Source organism: Apostichopus japonicus, chromosome 8, assembly GCF_037975245.1.
Source record: "Apostichopus japonicus isolate 1M-3 chromosome 8, ASM3797524v1, whole genome shotgun sequence".
In the NCBI taxonomy this organism is placed as follows: domain Eukaryota; kingdom Metazoa; phylum Echinodermata; class Holothuroidea; order Aspidochirotida; family Stichopodidae; genus Apostichopus; species Apostichopus japonicus.
Window position 1 is genome coordinate 42,557,454 of NC_092568.1, and position 15,147 is coordinate 42,572,600.

Below are 15,147 nucleotides of genomic sequence, written 5' to 3' on the forward strand. Positions count from 1 at the left end.
CTAGATTTTAAATGCTACATATGAAGATTGTTCAAGTGATTTATTTGCCAGGCTGGGATGGAAGACTTTTGACAGACACGTTATGTATAGAAGGTTAACTATGGTATACAAGTCAATTAATGATCAAGGACCGGAGTACATGAATGAGATGTTTAAACCAGTTACGAACATTCATAATCACAATTTAAGATCCTCTACTGCAAGAAACCTGCACATTACAGGCGGACACACCCATTTTTATAACAACCGTTTTTCATGCATTGCCGCAAAAGACTGGAACAAACTAGATCAAAGAGTAAAATTAGCAAGAAATCTTAACCATTTAAATGCCTAGTATCTGATATTGTTTAGGCCTACTTCACTTTTATTTTTACCAAATTTCTTAAGTTTCTTTACTCTGTACACGTTTTTTTAACTATTTTATTATGCAGTATTAATGTATTTATGACTTCTTAAATTTTCATACATTTTATATTATTGTATGTCTTGTTAGAGGGACTCGTGGAAGATTAGCTATTGCTAAACGAGCTACCCTCTTAAAATAAAGTTGAAATAAAAAGACTTCATCTTGTGAGGTTAATGTGTCTCAGTAAAATTGAAAACCACAAGTGCTTCTTTAGCACATTCTGACAACTTAAAGGAGTGTCCATGATGTCAGTAAGAGGACTACCTACCCCAAGAACTCCTCTCGGAATCTTCACATTCTTTCAGTTTCTGACTCTCTGCTTGCATGTCCTGTAATTGACTAACTATCTCCTGGTTTGCCTTTGTCATACCCTCCAACTCCTCCTGAACTCTCTGGCCCTCTGATGTTACCCTCTGAATCTCTTCAGAAAGATTCTTGGCTTCACTAAACTGTTTGCCTTTGAAAATAAACATATTATTAAGAGGGAAATCAAAGCCAGTCCCTTGGTCTGGTTTGAAAATCAGTAATCCTTTTATAATCCTCACAAGGCAAGATCCCTAACCCCTCAAATAATTGAACACAACATTTGCTGGCATTCTGACTTAGAGTCACAATAATACCTCAAGAATGTCAAAAATCAATATTAAAAGATCATTTTGGTTCATGTACAATACACATGCCAACTGTGCACATAAGATACAGAAATGTTCTTACTATCATTAATGTTAAAAGGATTGTCTGGTGGCCCAAAGAAGTTACCTTAAAAAATAGTAAATAATTTTCCAAACATGTTGTCAAAGTATGAGAACGCTAATGTTGCGTTTGACAGAGAAACGATTTTTTAATCGTTATGGATTGACATTTCAAATATGATTTGAACAGTACAATACGTGACGTCAGCTCTGCCATAGCAGATCGCGTCATAACCCACCCTCCGCACAGTACCTATATGGTAATCACAACAAAAACAGCGTTTGTATACAGATAAATTTCTTCCTTAATTTCCGGTGAAATTTCTTAAAAATTAGATATGTTTTCAAAAACTCCTTAAGCTGCCACGTACTTGATCGGTGGTTCCGTGGTCTTTGTGTAACACAAGGTAAATTTTAACAGCAGACTCTGAGTTGTTCAAGCTATACATCGCGCTATCCAGCTCCAACGCGAAAAATGTTCGCATGTAGGCTATACTCAAACGTTGACAATCAGACAGTTCTGCGAAGCCTAAGCTTCTCAGTGCTACATTCTGCTCTGACAATGATTCGATCAATATCTTCAATAATTTCTGGTGAAATTTCTTATAAATTAGATATGATTTAAAAAAACTCATTAAGCCGCCATATATGTAGTAGATCGGTGGTTTCGTGGTCTTTGTGTAACACAAGATAAGTTTTAACAGCAGGCTCTTCGTTGTTTATACATCGCGGTATCCAGCTCCAGCGCGAAGAACTTTCGTGTGTATAGGCTATTCTAACGTTTACAATCGGACAGTTCTGCGATGACATCGATTCCGCCAAGTTTCATCTTTCGGTTTAACGAATACTTTACAAGTTTCCTTTTACTGTTAATTTGATCCGTGAATTTTATTTCAGCGATTTCGAAGAACAGTTAATGAACTGTGGTTTGAGTGTGAGTGTACTATGTGTAACGCTATACAAGTACACCAACTGAGCATCGTAGTATATACGTTCGCGAGTATGTACGTTATATATATGAGGCAATCCAATGTGTTTACATGTGAGAGTTGATTTGCTGCGGAATTGGGAGTGCTAACTTCAAGTCGTCTGTTTTGCCTATCTGCAAGCACTACGTCAATTACCATATTGAAGCGTTCGAAGAAACGGTACTTTTGGTGAGAAACTGGTGAATTTGAAAACCAGATTTCTACAAGAAGAAAACGTCGAATGGGGACAATTTTTACATGGTTAGAAAGAGAAAAATAATAACTACAAGGACAATGTATCAAAATCTTCCACCAGACAATTCCTTTAATGTAATGTAGTTTTAGTACTAAATGTTGCCAGGTTCTTAAGAGTTTTTAATTGCTACATTGACTAATACCATATAAGGTCACAAAAGAACAAAATAAATTCAATATTATAATAAAGAAGATGAAGTTCAATACATTCATTTCTTCATCTTTGACATTTCCGGTTCTTGCATGTTTTCCATATCCAAGTTTAGCAGAATGCACATTTGTATCTGTTCAAAAGACAAAGGCAAGTCTTATCTCCATTATAATACAAACATTAAAAACTATTTGCTTCCTATCAGATATATACGTAAACTTGACCGGACAAACATGTATTCATAGTATTGCTATCCCTTGATATGCTACTCCTTACCCTCTACAGATAACTTTTTGGACTGTTCCAGCTCTGCTATGTGACCTTCAAGGTCAGTGACTTGTTTCCTCAATGAGACCACTTTCTTCTGTCCTTGGACCAGCTTCTTTCTTGCAATTTTCATCTTGTTCTCATGATCTTTGAAATTCACTCTAGCCCTGGATCATAAAAAGAAAATTGTCTTCATTTAGTTGGAATGAACACAAACTTAAGTGACATCAATTTAAAAATTATTTTAGTTAACTTGAGTTCAGTAAAAGCAAGTAGATAAAAGAAATTACCTTTCAATATACTAACAGATTATTTCCAAAGAAACTCAAATAAGCCAATAATTTGAGCTTGTAAATGACAGCTTAAGAAATGATAATTATTATGTTTACACATAAAACAAATAACTTTCTTAGCGATCACCTTCATTTGTTGAAAAGTCAAAGGCCTTGTTCTCTTTATATTGTCTTTCATATAAGGCCTTGCCTGATCCAATACATGTAATGCACACACTCATCATACTGGGATGTGAGATATCTTTCATATATCAACAGGTCAAGCCTGATGCACTGTTTGTAATGCACACACTCATCATACTGGAATGTGAGATATCTTTCATATATCAACAGGTCTAGCCTGATGCACTGTTTGTAATGCACACTCTCATCATACTGGGATGTGAGATATCTTTCATATATCAACAGGTCTAGCCTGATGTACTGTTTGTAATACACACACTCATCATACTGGGATGTGAGATATCTTTCATATATCAACAGGTCTAGCCTGATGCACTGTTTGTAATGCACACTCTCATCATACTGGGATGTGAGATATCTTTCATATATCAACAGGTCTAGCCTGATGCACTGTTTGTAATGCACACTCTCATCATACTGGGATGTGAGATCTTTCATATATCAACAGGTCTAGCCTGATACACTGTTTGTAATACACACACTCATCATACTGGGGTGTGAGATATCTTTCATATATCAACAGGTCTAGCCTGATGCACTGTTTGTAATGCACACTCTCATCATACTGGGATGTGAGATATCTTTCATATATCAACAGGTCAAGCCTGATGCACTGTTTGTAATACACACACTCTCATCATACTGGGATGTGAGATATCTTTCATACATCAACAGGTCTAGCCTGATGCACTGTTTGTAATGCACACTCTCATCATACTGGGATGTGAGATATCTTTCATATATCAACAGGTCTAGCCTGATGCACTGTTTGTAATGCACACTCTCATCATACTGCGATGTGAGATATCTTTCATATATCAACAGGTCTAGCCTGATGCACTGTTTGTAATGCACACTCTCATCAAACTGGGATGTGAGATATCTTTCATATATCAAATTGTCTAGCCTGATGCACTGTTTGTAATGCACACTCTCATCAAACTGGGATGTGAGATATCTATCATACATCAACAGGTCTAGCCTGATGCACTGTTTGTAATGCACACTCTCATCATACTGGGATGTGAGATATCTTTCATATATCAACAGGTCTAGCCTGATGCACTGTTTGTAATGCACACTCTCATCATACTGGGATGTGAGATATCTTTCATACATCAACAGGTCTAGCCTGATGCACTGTTTGTAATGCACACTCTCATCATACTGGGATGTGAGATATCTTTCATACATCAACAGGTCTAGCCTGATGCACTGTTTGTAATACACACACTGATCATACTGGGGTGTGAGATATCTTTCATATATCAACAGGTCAAGCCTGATGCACTGTTGTAATGCTCACTTTCTGGGACACTACTGGGATGATAGATATCAAAATGTTCCCATGAAGTAAACCATAAAAACTCAAATTATATTCTGTGGTAATTGGTTTTGCCCACAAAATCTAAAAGTTTTGTCCATAAGCCTAAAATGAATGCTAATTGAAATAACACAATCGTTTCCCTTAAATCATTATAAATATTGCTAATTCTGTGTCATGACAACAAAGAATCAAAGGTTAGAATTGATAAAGTCAGACTCCACATTAAGATCAAAGATAAGGAATATATCTTAAAGGAATGAAAATCCTGCCTAAAAACAACTAGGGAGCAGCACTGATATAGATCTACAACTAGCCTATCCAAGCACATAAGAGTTAATCTTGAGATATCTCTCTTAGAGTAAATAATCTCCATGATATATCTCATCATATCTCATCAACAAGGGAGCAGCACTGGTATAGATCTACAACTAGCCTATCCAAGCACATAAGAGTTAATCTTGAGATATCTCTCTTAGAGCAAATAATCTCCATGATATATCTCATCATATCTCATTCACAAGGGAGCAGCACTGATATAGATCTACAACTAGCCTATCAAAGCACATAAGAGTTAATCTTGAGATATCTCTCTTAGAGCAAATAATCTCCATGATATATCTCATCATATCTCATCAACAAGGGAGCAGCACTGATATAGATCTACAACTAGCCTATCCAAGCACATAAGAGTTAATCTTGAGATATCTCTCTTAGAGTAAATAATCTCCATGATATATCTCATCATATCTCATCAACAAGGGAGCAGCACTGATATAGATCTACAAACTAGCCTATCCAAGTACATAAGAGTTAATCTTGAGATATCTCTCTTAGAGTAAATAATCTCCATGATATATCTCATCATATCTCATCAACAAGGGAGCAGCACTGATATAGATCTACAAACTAGCCTATCCAAGCACATAAGAGTTAATCTTGAGATATCTCTCTTAGAGTAAATAATCTCCATGATATATCTCATCAACAAGGGAGCAGCACTGATATAGATCAACAATTAGCCTATCCAAGCACATAAGAGTTAGTCTTGAGATATCTCTCTTAGAGCAAATAATCTCCATGATATATCTCATCATATATCTCATCAACAAGGGAGCAGCACTGATATAGATCTACAAACTAGCCTATCCAAGCACATAAGAGTTAATCTTGAGATATCTCTCTTTGAGTAAATAATCTTCATGATATATCTCATCATATCTCATTAACAAGGGAGCAGCACTGATATAGATCTACAACTTGCCTATCCAAGCACATAAGAGTTAATCTTGAGATATCTCTCTTAGAGTAAATAATCTCCATGATATATCTCATCATATCTCATCAACAAGGGAGCAGCACTGATATAGATCTACAAACTAGCCTATCCAAGCACATAAGAGTTAATCTTGAGATATCTCTCTTAGAGTAAATAATCTCCATGATATATCTCATCAACAAGGGAGCAGCACTGATATAGATCAACAACTAGCCTATGCAAGCACATAAGAGTTAATCTTGAGATATCTCTCTTAGAGCAAATAATCTCCATGATATATCTCATCATATCTCATCAACAAGGGAGCACCACTGATATAGATCTACAAACTAGCCTATCCAAGCACATAAGAGTTAATCTTGAGATATCTCTCTTTGAGTAAATAATCTTCATGATATATCTCATCATATCTCATCATATCTCTTCATATCTCATCAACATGGCTGACTATGTTCATAGCAGTTATCTTTTAATACTAAATCATTGCTGTGTAACACGGTCATCTGTGTCCAATATATTGAGAAAAATATTGATAACTATGACAACATATTCAAATTACAGATTCAAAATTATATTTAAGTTTGTGTGTGGTAGAACTCTGAAAGAGTAACAGAATTAGCAGAAATGATTATTATTTTCCTTCCACACCAGTGGCTCAGTGATGGGAACGTAGGACACAGTCTTATCATCCAGTGAACAGATGCATTTCACTAATTAATTGCTTTTACTACCATTCAAACAAAATAAGGAGTTAATAACATCTTACTGAGAGAGCTCTTTAGTCGGATGGAAGGACGGAGGACTCTGAATGGTCCAGGTATCTACTAAAACCATCTCATCGTGGAGTTTCTCATCAGTTTCAAGTATCTTTTCTATCTTCGCTTTTAATTTTTCATGCCTAAGGAAGAAAAAGAGTGCTGTTTGATTTCAAGTTATGTTATAAGCTTTGTAAGAACTTTCCGTAAATCTCACTTCAGGAACGAGTACAAGATACTCTCAAAAAGATAAACTCATAGTAATTTTATTCTTCATCATGTAAAGCGCATATGAAAATATATATTTTATAGTATTTGCGCTATATAACGAACCATAATAATAATAATGTAGGAAGTTGAAAGTCTTTAGAAATTACATTGCATGGAAAACTCAAAACAACAATGAAAACAATACTAAATCAACAAAAAAGTAACTTTTAATGTAAAAAAAAATAAAAAATAAAATAAAGTAGTTAACATTTAAACCAAATACATTTTATGCATCAAATGTCAAATTCTTGAACAAGCCTTGAAATAATGAGGCTATTGTACTTAAGGACAAACAAGACCAGTTAGGATTGACACAACCAACATGAACCACAGGCAGATATAATAATGAGGCTGTTGGCATTAAGGACAAACAAGACCAGTTAGGATTGACATAACCAACATGAACCATAAGCAGATATAAAAATGAGGCGGTTGTACTTAAGGACAAAAGGGACCAACTAGGTTTAACACAACCGACATGAACCACAAGAAGATATTAAAATGAGGCTGTTGTACTTAAGGACAAACAAGAACAGCTAGGATTGACACAACCAACATGAACCGCAGGCAGATATAATAATGAGGCTGTTGGACTGAAGGACAAACAAGACCAGCTAGGATTGATACAACCAACATGAACCACAGGCAGATATAATAATGAGGCTGTTGGAATTAACAACAAACAAGAACAGCTAGGATTGACACAACCAACATGAACCGCAGGCAGATATAATAATGAGGCTGTTGGAATTAAGGGCAAACAAGACCAGTTAGGATTGACACAACCAACATGAACCGCAGGCAGATATAATAATGAGGCTGTTGGAATTAACAACAAACAAGAACAGCTAGGATTGACACAACCAACATGAACCGCAGGCAGATATAATAATAGGGCTGTTGGACTTAAGGACAAACAAGACCAGCTAGGATTGACACAACCAACATGAACTGCAGGCAGATATAATAATGAGGCTGTTGGACTGAAGGACAAACAAGAACAGCTAGGATTGACACAACCAACATGAACCGCAGGCAGATATAATAATGAGGCTGTTGTACTTAAGGAGAAACAAGAACAGCTAGAATTGAAACAACCAACATGAACCACGGGCAGATAAAATAATGACCTTTCCTTCTCCTTCCTGTACAGTTCAAGTTCCTGCTTTCGTTTTTCCTGTAAATTCATGACTTTCTGTATCATTTCTTGTAGCTTCCCATCTTTTAATTGGTTGTTTTGTCGTTCAATCTCCAATGCCTGCACCTCTAATTGATACGATCCAACAATTCCTACAATCTCTTCATCCTCCTGAATTATTGATGCAGTGAGCTCTGCTTCTGTTTGTCGAAGGTTTGTCAGTTTCTCCTCCATCTCTTTGATTTCTGTCTGCAAAATACCAGAAATATCACAACTAATTCAATTTAATCAAAGTATTGTGTAAGGGATATGACTAGTAAATACACTGTTTGTTGTATAATGGAAGTAAAGAATGATAATATTCACAAATATTAAAGTAGATATAGTTTTATGTGTGCATCAACTACTTAGTCAAAAATGAAGACATGGCACTATGGAATCACAGTAGAAAGTAGGTTCGGTTTGAAGAATGTTAGACTGCTATAGAATACGTAATGCAGCAAACTTCCATAGAACTATTCCTCTAGCTATGATTATAAACCCCTTAAAGGATCACATATACCTCAAAGCTTTCTCCAAGAATAACACACTTCATCTGCTCCCTGCTTTCTATAGGAGCAACATAATCAACATATCTGTCTTTGAAGGGCCATTGATGCTCTCTGCTTTCTAGAGGAGCAACACTCTCTTTCAACATATCTGTCTTTGTTTGGCCATAGATGCTCTCTGCTTTCTAGAGGAGCAACATATTCTATCAACATATCTGTCTTTGAAAGGCCACTGATGCTCGCTGCTTTCTAGAGGAGCAACACTCTCTTTCAACATATCTGTCTTTGTTTGGCCATAGATGCTCTCTGCTTTTTAGAGGAGCAACAAATTCTATCAACATATCTGTCTTTGAAGGGCCATAAATGCTGGCTGCTTTATATAGGAGCAACACTCTATATCAACATATCTGTCTTTGAAGGGCCATAGATGCTTGCTGCTTTATATTTGAGCAACACTCTCTATCAACAATCTCTCTTTGAAGGGCCATTGATGCTCGCTGCTTTCTAGGGGAGCAACACTCTCTTTCAAAATATCTGTCTTTGTTTGGCCATAGATGCTCTCTGCTTTTTTGAGGAGCAACAAATTCTATCAACATATCTGTCTTTGAAGGGCCATAAATGCTGGCTGCTTTATATAGGAGCAACACTCTATATCGACATATCTGCCTTTGTAGGGCCATAGATGCTGGCTGTTTTCTATAGGAGTGCACACTCTCTATCATCATATCTGTCTTGGTAGGGCCATAGGTGCTCACTGCTTTTGATAGGAGCAACACTCTCTACAAACAATCTCTCCCTTGAGGGGCCAAAGATGCTCCCTGCTTACTATAGGAGCAACACTCTCTATCAACATATCTGTCTTTGTAGGGTAATAGATGCTCACTGCTTTTGATAGGAGCAACATATTCTATCAACAATCTCTCTTTGAAGGGCTCTATAGATGCTGGCTGCTTTCTATAGGAGTGCACACTCTCTATCATCATATCTGTCTTGTTAGGGCCATAGATGCTCACTTCTTTTGATAGGAGCAACATATTCTATCAACAATCTCTCTTTCAAGGGCTCTATAGATGCTTGCTGTTTTCTATAGGAGCAACACTTTCTATCAACATATCTGTCTTTGAAGGACCATAGATGCTCGCTGCTTTCAATAGGAGCAACACTCTCCATCAACATATCTGTCTTGGTAGGGCCATAGGTGCTCTCTGCTTTTGATAGGAGCAACACTCTCTCTACAAACAATCTCTCCCTTGAGGGGCCAAAGATGCTCCCTGCTTTCTATAGGAGCAACACTCTCTATCAACATATCTGTCTTTGTAGGGTAATAGATGCTCCCTGCTTTTGATAGGAGCAACATATTCTATCAACAATCTCTCTTTGAAGGGCTCTATAGATGCTGGCTGCTTTCTATAGGAGTGCACACTCTATATCATGATATCTGTCTTGTTAGGGCCATAGATGCTCCCTGCTTTTGATAGGAGCAACATATTCTATCAACAATCTCTCTTTGAAGGGCTCTATAGATGCTTGCTGTTTTCTATAGGAGCAACACTCTCTATCAACATATCTGTCTTTGAAGGACCATAGATGCTCGCTGCTTTCAATAGGAGCAACACTCTCCATCAACATATCTGTCTTGGTAGGGCCATAGGTGCTCACTGCTTTTGATAGGAGCAACACTCTCTACAAACAATCTCTCCCTTGAGGGGCCAAAGATGCTCCCTGCTTTCTATAGGAGCAACACTCTCTATCAACATATCTGTCTTTGTAGGGTAATAGATGCTCCCTGCTTTTGATAGGAGCAACATATTCTATCAACAATCTCTCTTTGAAGGGCTCTATAGATGCTGGCTGCTTTCTATAGGAGTGCACACTCTATATCATGATATCTGTCTTGTTAGGGCCATAGATGCTCCCTGCTTTTGATAGGAGCAACATATTCTATCAACAATCTCTCTTTGAAGGGCTCTATAGATGCTTGCTGTTTTCTAGAGGAGCAACACTCTCTTTCAACATATCTGTCTTTGTTTGGCCATAGATGATCTCTGCTTTTTAGAGGAGCAACAAATTCTATCAACATATCTGTCTTTGAAGGGCCATAAATGCTGGCTGCTTTATATAGGAGCAACACTCTATATCAACATATCTGTCTTTGAAGGGCCATAGATGCTTGCTGCTTTATATTTGAGCAACACTCTCTATCAACAATCTCTCTTTGAAGGGCCATTGATGCTCGCTGCTTTCTAGAGGAGCAACACTCTCTTTCAACATATCTGTCTTTGTTTGGCCATAGATGCTCTCTGCTTTCTAGAGGAGCAACATATTCTATCAACATATCTGTCTTTGAAAGGCCATTGATGCTCGCTGCTTTCTAGAGGAGCAACACTCTCTTTCAACATATCTGTCTTTGTTTGGCCATAGATGCTCTCTGCTTTTTAGAGGAGCAACAAATTCTATCAACATATCTGTCTTTGAAGGGCCATAGATGCTGGCTGCTTTATATAGGAGCAACACTCTATATCAACATATCTGTCTTTGAAGGGCCATAGATGCTTGCTGTTTTATATTTGAGCAACACTCTCTATCAACAATCTCTCTTTGAAGGGCCATTGATGCTCGCTGCTTTCTAGAGGAGCAACACTCTCTTTCAACATATCTGTCTTTGTTTGGCCATAGATGCTCTCTGCTTTCTAGAGGAGCAACAAATTCTATCAACATATCTGTCTTTGAAGGGCCATAAATGCTGGCTGCTTTCTATAGGAGCAACACTCTATATCGACATATCTGTCTTTGTAGGGCCATAGATGCTGGCTGTTTTCTATAGGAGTGCACACTCTCTATCATCATATCTGTCTTGGTAGGGCCATAGGTGCTCACTGCTTTTGATAGGAGCAACACTCTCTACAAACAATCTCTCCCTTGAGGGGCCAAAGATGCTCCCTGCTTACTATAGGAGCAACACTCTCTATCAACATATCTGTCTTTGTAGGGTAATAGATGCTCACTGCTTTTGATAGGAGCAACATATTCTATCAACAATCTCTCTTTGAAGGGCTCTATAGATGCTGGCTGCTTTCTATAGGAGTGCACACTCTCTATCATCATATCTGTCTTGTTAGGGCCATAGATGCTCACTTCTTTTGATAGGAGCAACATATTCTAACAACAGTCTCTCTTTCAAGGGCTCTATAGATGCTTGCTGTTTTCTATAGGAGCAACACTTTCTATCAACATATCTGTCTTTGAAGGACCATAGATGCTCGCTGCTTTCAATAGGAGCAACACTCTGCATCAACATATCTGTCTTGGTAGGGCCATAGGTGCTCACTGCTTTTGATAGGAGCAACACTCTCTACAAACAATCTCTCCCTTGAGGGGCCAAAGATGCTCCCTGCTTTCTATAGGAGCAACACTCTCTATCAACATATCTGTCTTTGTAGGGTAATAGATGCTCACTGCTTTTGATAGGAGCAACATATTCTATCAACAATCTCTCTTTGAAGGGCTCTATAGATGCTGGCTGCTTTCTATAGGAGTGCACACTCTATATCATCATATCTGTCTTGTTAGGGCCATAGATGCTCCCTGCTTTTGATAGGAGCAACATATTCTATCAACAATCTCTCTTTGAAGGGCTCTATAGATGCTTGCTGTTTTCTATAGGAGCAACACTCTCTATCAACATATCTGTCTTTGAAGGACCATAGATGCTCGCTGCTTTCAATAGGAGCAACACTCTCCATCAACATATCTGTCTTGGTAGGGCCATAGGTGCTCACTGGTTTTGATAGGAGCAACACTCTCTACAAACAATCTCTCCCTTGAGGGGCCAAAGATGCTCCCTGCTTTCTATAGGAGCAACACTCTCTATCAACATATCTGTCTTTGTAGGGTAATAGATGCTCACTGCTTTTGATAGGAGCAACATATTCTATCAACAATCTCTCTTTGAAGGGTTCTATAGATGCTGGCTGCTTTCTATAGGAGTGCACACTCTATATCATCATATCTGTCTTGTTAGGGCCATAGATGCTCCCTGCTTTTGATAGGAGCAACATATTCTATCAACAATCTCTCTTTGAAGGGCTCTATAGATGCTTGCTGTTTTCTATAGGAGCAACACTTTCTATCAACATATCTGTCTTTGAAGGACCATAGATGCTCGCTGCTTTCAATATGAGCAACACTCTCCATCAACATATCTGTCTTGGTAGGGCCATAGGTGCTCACTGGTTTTGATAGGAGCAACACTCTCTACAAACAATCTCTCCCTTGAGGGGCCAAAGATGCTCCCTGCTTTCTATAGGAGCAACACTCTCTATCAACATATCTGTCTTTGTAGGGTAATAGATGCTCACTGCTTTTGATAGGAGCAACATATTCTATCAACAATCTCTCTTTGAAGGGCTCTATAGATGCTGGCTGCTTTCTATAGGAGTGCACACTCTCTATCATCATATCTGTCTTGTCAGGGCCATAGATGCTCACTGCTTTTGATAGGAGCAACATATTCTATCAACAATCTCTCTTTGAAGGGCTCTATAGATGCTTGCTGTTTTCTATAGGAGCAACACTCTCTATCAACATATCTGTCTTTGAAGGGCCATAGATGCTTGCTGCTTTCAATAGGAGCAACACTCTCCATCAACATATCTGTCTTTGTTTGGCCATAGATGCTCTCTGCTTTTTAGAGGAGCAACAAATTCTATCAACATATCTGTCTTTGAAGGGCCATAAATGCTGGCTGCTTTATATAGGAGCAACACTCTATATCGACATATCTGTCTTTGTAGGGCCATAGATGCTGGCTGTTTTCTATAGGAGTGCACACTCTCTATCATCATATCTGTCTTGGTAGGGCCATAGGTGCTCACTGCTTTTGATAGGAGCAACACTCTCTACAAACAATCTCTCCCTTGAGGGGCCAAAGATGCTCCCTGCTTTCTATAGGAGCAACACTCTCTATCAACATATCTGTCTTTGTAGGGTAATAGATGCTCACTGCTTTTGATAGGAGCAACATATTCTATCAACAATCTCTCTTTGAAGGGCTCTATAGATGCTGGCTGCTTTCTATAGGAGTGCACACTCTCTATCATCATATCTGTATTGTTAGGGCCATAGATGCTCACTGCTTTTGATAGGAGCAACATATTCTATCAACAATCTCTCTTTGAAGCGCTCTATAGATGCTCGCTGCTTTCAATAGGAGCAACACTCTCCATCAACATATCTGTCTTGGTAGGGCCATAGATGCTCTCTGCTTTCTAGAGGAGCAACATATTCTATCAACATATCTGTCTTTGAAAGGCCATAAATGCTCACTGCCTTCTATAGGAGCAACAATTCTATCATCAATTTCTCTCTTTGAGGGGCCACAGATGCTGGCTGCTTTCTATAGGAGCAACACTCTCTCTGTCTTGGTAGGGCCATAGAATGCCATCAGAACAGGCTCTTGTGATTTGCTAGGATTAGTGTAAACTACAACCCTATCCTTGTAAGGTAATGTATGGAAACAGTACACTTCAAAGGAGCAACAATAACACATAAGTAATACCCTGCTGGCTTTTGCCTGGTTTTCCTGTAGTGATCATGAAAGTTATAAATGTTAATATAATACAACATTGCAAATGAACCCTATTGAATAAGTTATATTGCCTGTCAGCCTCAAATTCACACTTAACTTCAAGGGAATTTTTTTGAAGAAAGAAAAGGTGCTAATCACTCTTTGGATTGAGATAAAAGTTCTCAAACTTTTTGGAACTTACTGAGGCATTTGCAATGAAAGCTGACAGAGGATTTACATTCATTATGTTTCTACATTAAGCCTTTTAATTTAATGACTGGCACCATCTACTTATCTGAATTTTTTAATCATCCATGATTCAGGGTGTAGATAACTTGGCACATGTAGACTTACTAAACAATCAACTTTAGTCTTTATTAACACTAAATAGTAGATTCTGACCTGTATTATGCCTCTCTTGGTCTCTAACTCTGACTTCCTCTTTTCATGATCCTGAGATTTTTCTGAAATTCTTTCTTGAAGATCTGCTTCCTGTTCCTTGAATTTCTTCACATCTTCTTTAAAATGACTGTTGGAGCAGACGAAGAGATTGAATAGGTAACTTCAAGCAAACAGTCAAGTTCTTTATTCTTAATGGTTTTAATATTTAACTTCAATGAAATAATAAACTTGTGAAATATGTGGGTGGGGGAGGCTAAGGGTAAAAAAGAACTTACCACATTGCTGGGTTCTCAAATGAAATTATATATATATATATATATATATATATATATATATATATACTCCTACAGTGGAATTACGACCTTCCTTATGGGTTTCGAACCTTTGGACATACAATCAGCGTCCATAGCCTAGTGGTTAGGGTGTCCGCATTTATAGTCTATAGTAGTCTATATATATATATATAGTCCATATTTTATATATATAGTCTATAAATATATCTATATATATATAGACTATATATATAGTATATATATACTATATACTATATTCAAGTAAAAAAAAACACATCTGCATGTTAAGATTAAGAACTTGTAGGTTGTCTTCACTGAGGCCTGCATTTTGGACTTTTGTTCAATAGGTTTCTGTAA

General features: G+C 37.6%; 1 protein-coding gene across 5 annotated transcripts in view; it reads right to left on the reverse strand.

Annotated features, from left to right (window-relative positions):
- The window catches only part of LOC139972097 (uncharacterized), a 32,094-nt gene that overhangs the window by 11,958 nt on the left and 4,989 nt on the right, over nt 1-15,147 (reverse strand). For all 5 annotated transcript variants that reach the window (XM_071979029.1, XM_071979025.1, XM_071979030.1 and 2 more), the window contains exons 6-10: nt 14,498-14,624; nt 7,974-8,230; nt 6,585-6,716; nt 2,749-2,906; nt 675-863 (exon numbers count right to left, since the gene is read on the reverse strand). In XM_071979029.1, the coding sequence (XP_071835130.1) occupies nt 675-863; nt 2,749-2,906; nt 6,585-6,716; nt 7,974-8,230; nt 14,498-14,624 (863 nt within the window). The remainder of the gene's footprint in view (nt 1-674; nt 864-2,748; nt 2,907-6,584; nt 6,717-7,973; nt 8,231-14,497; nt 14,625-15,147) is intronic.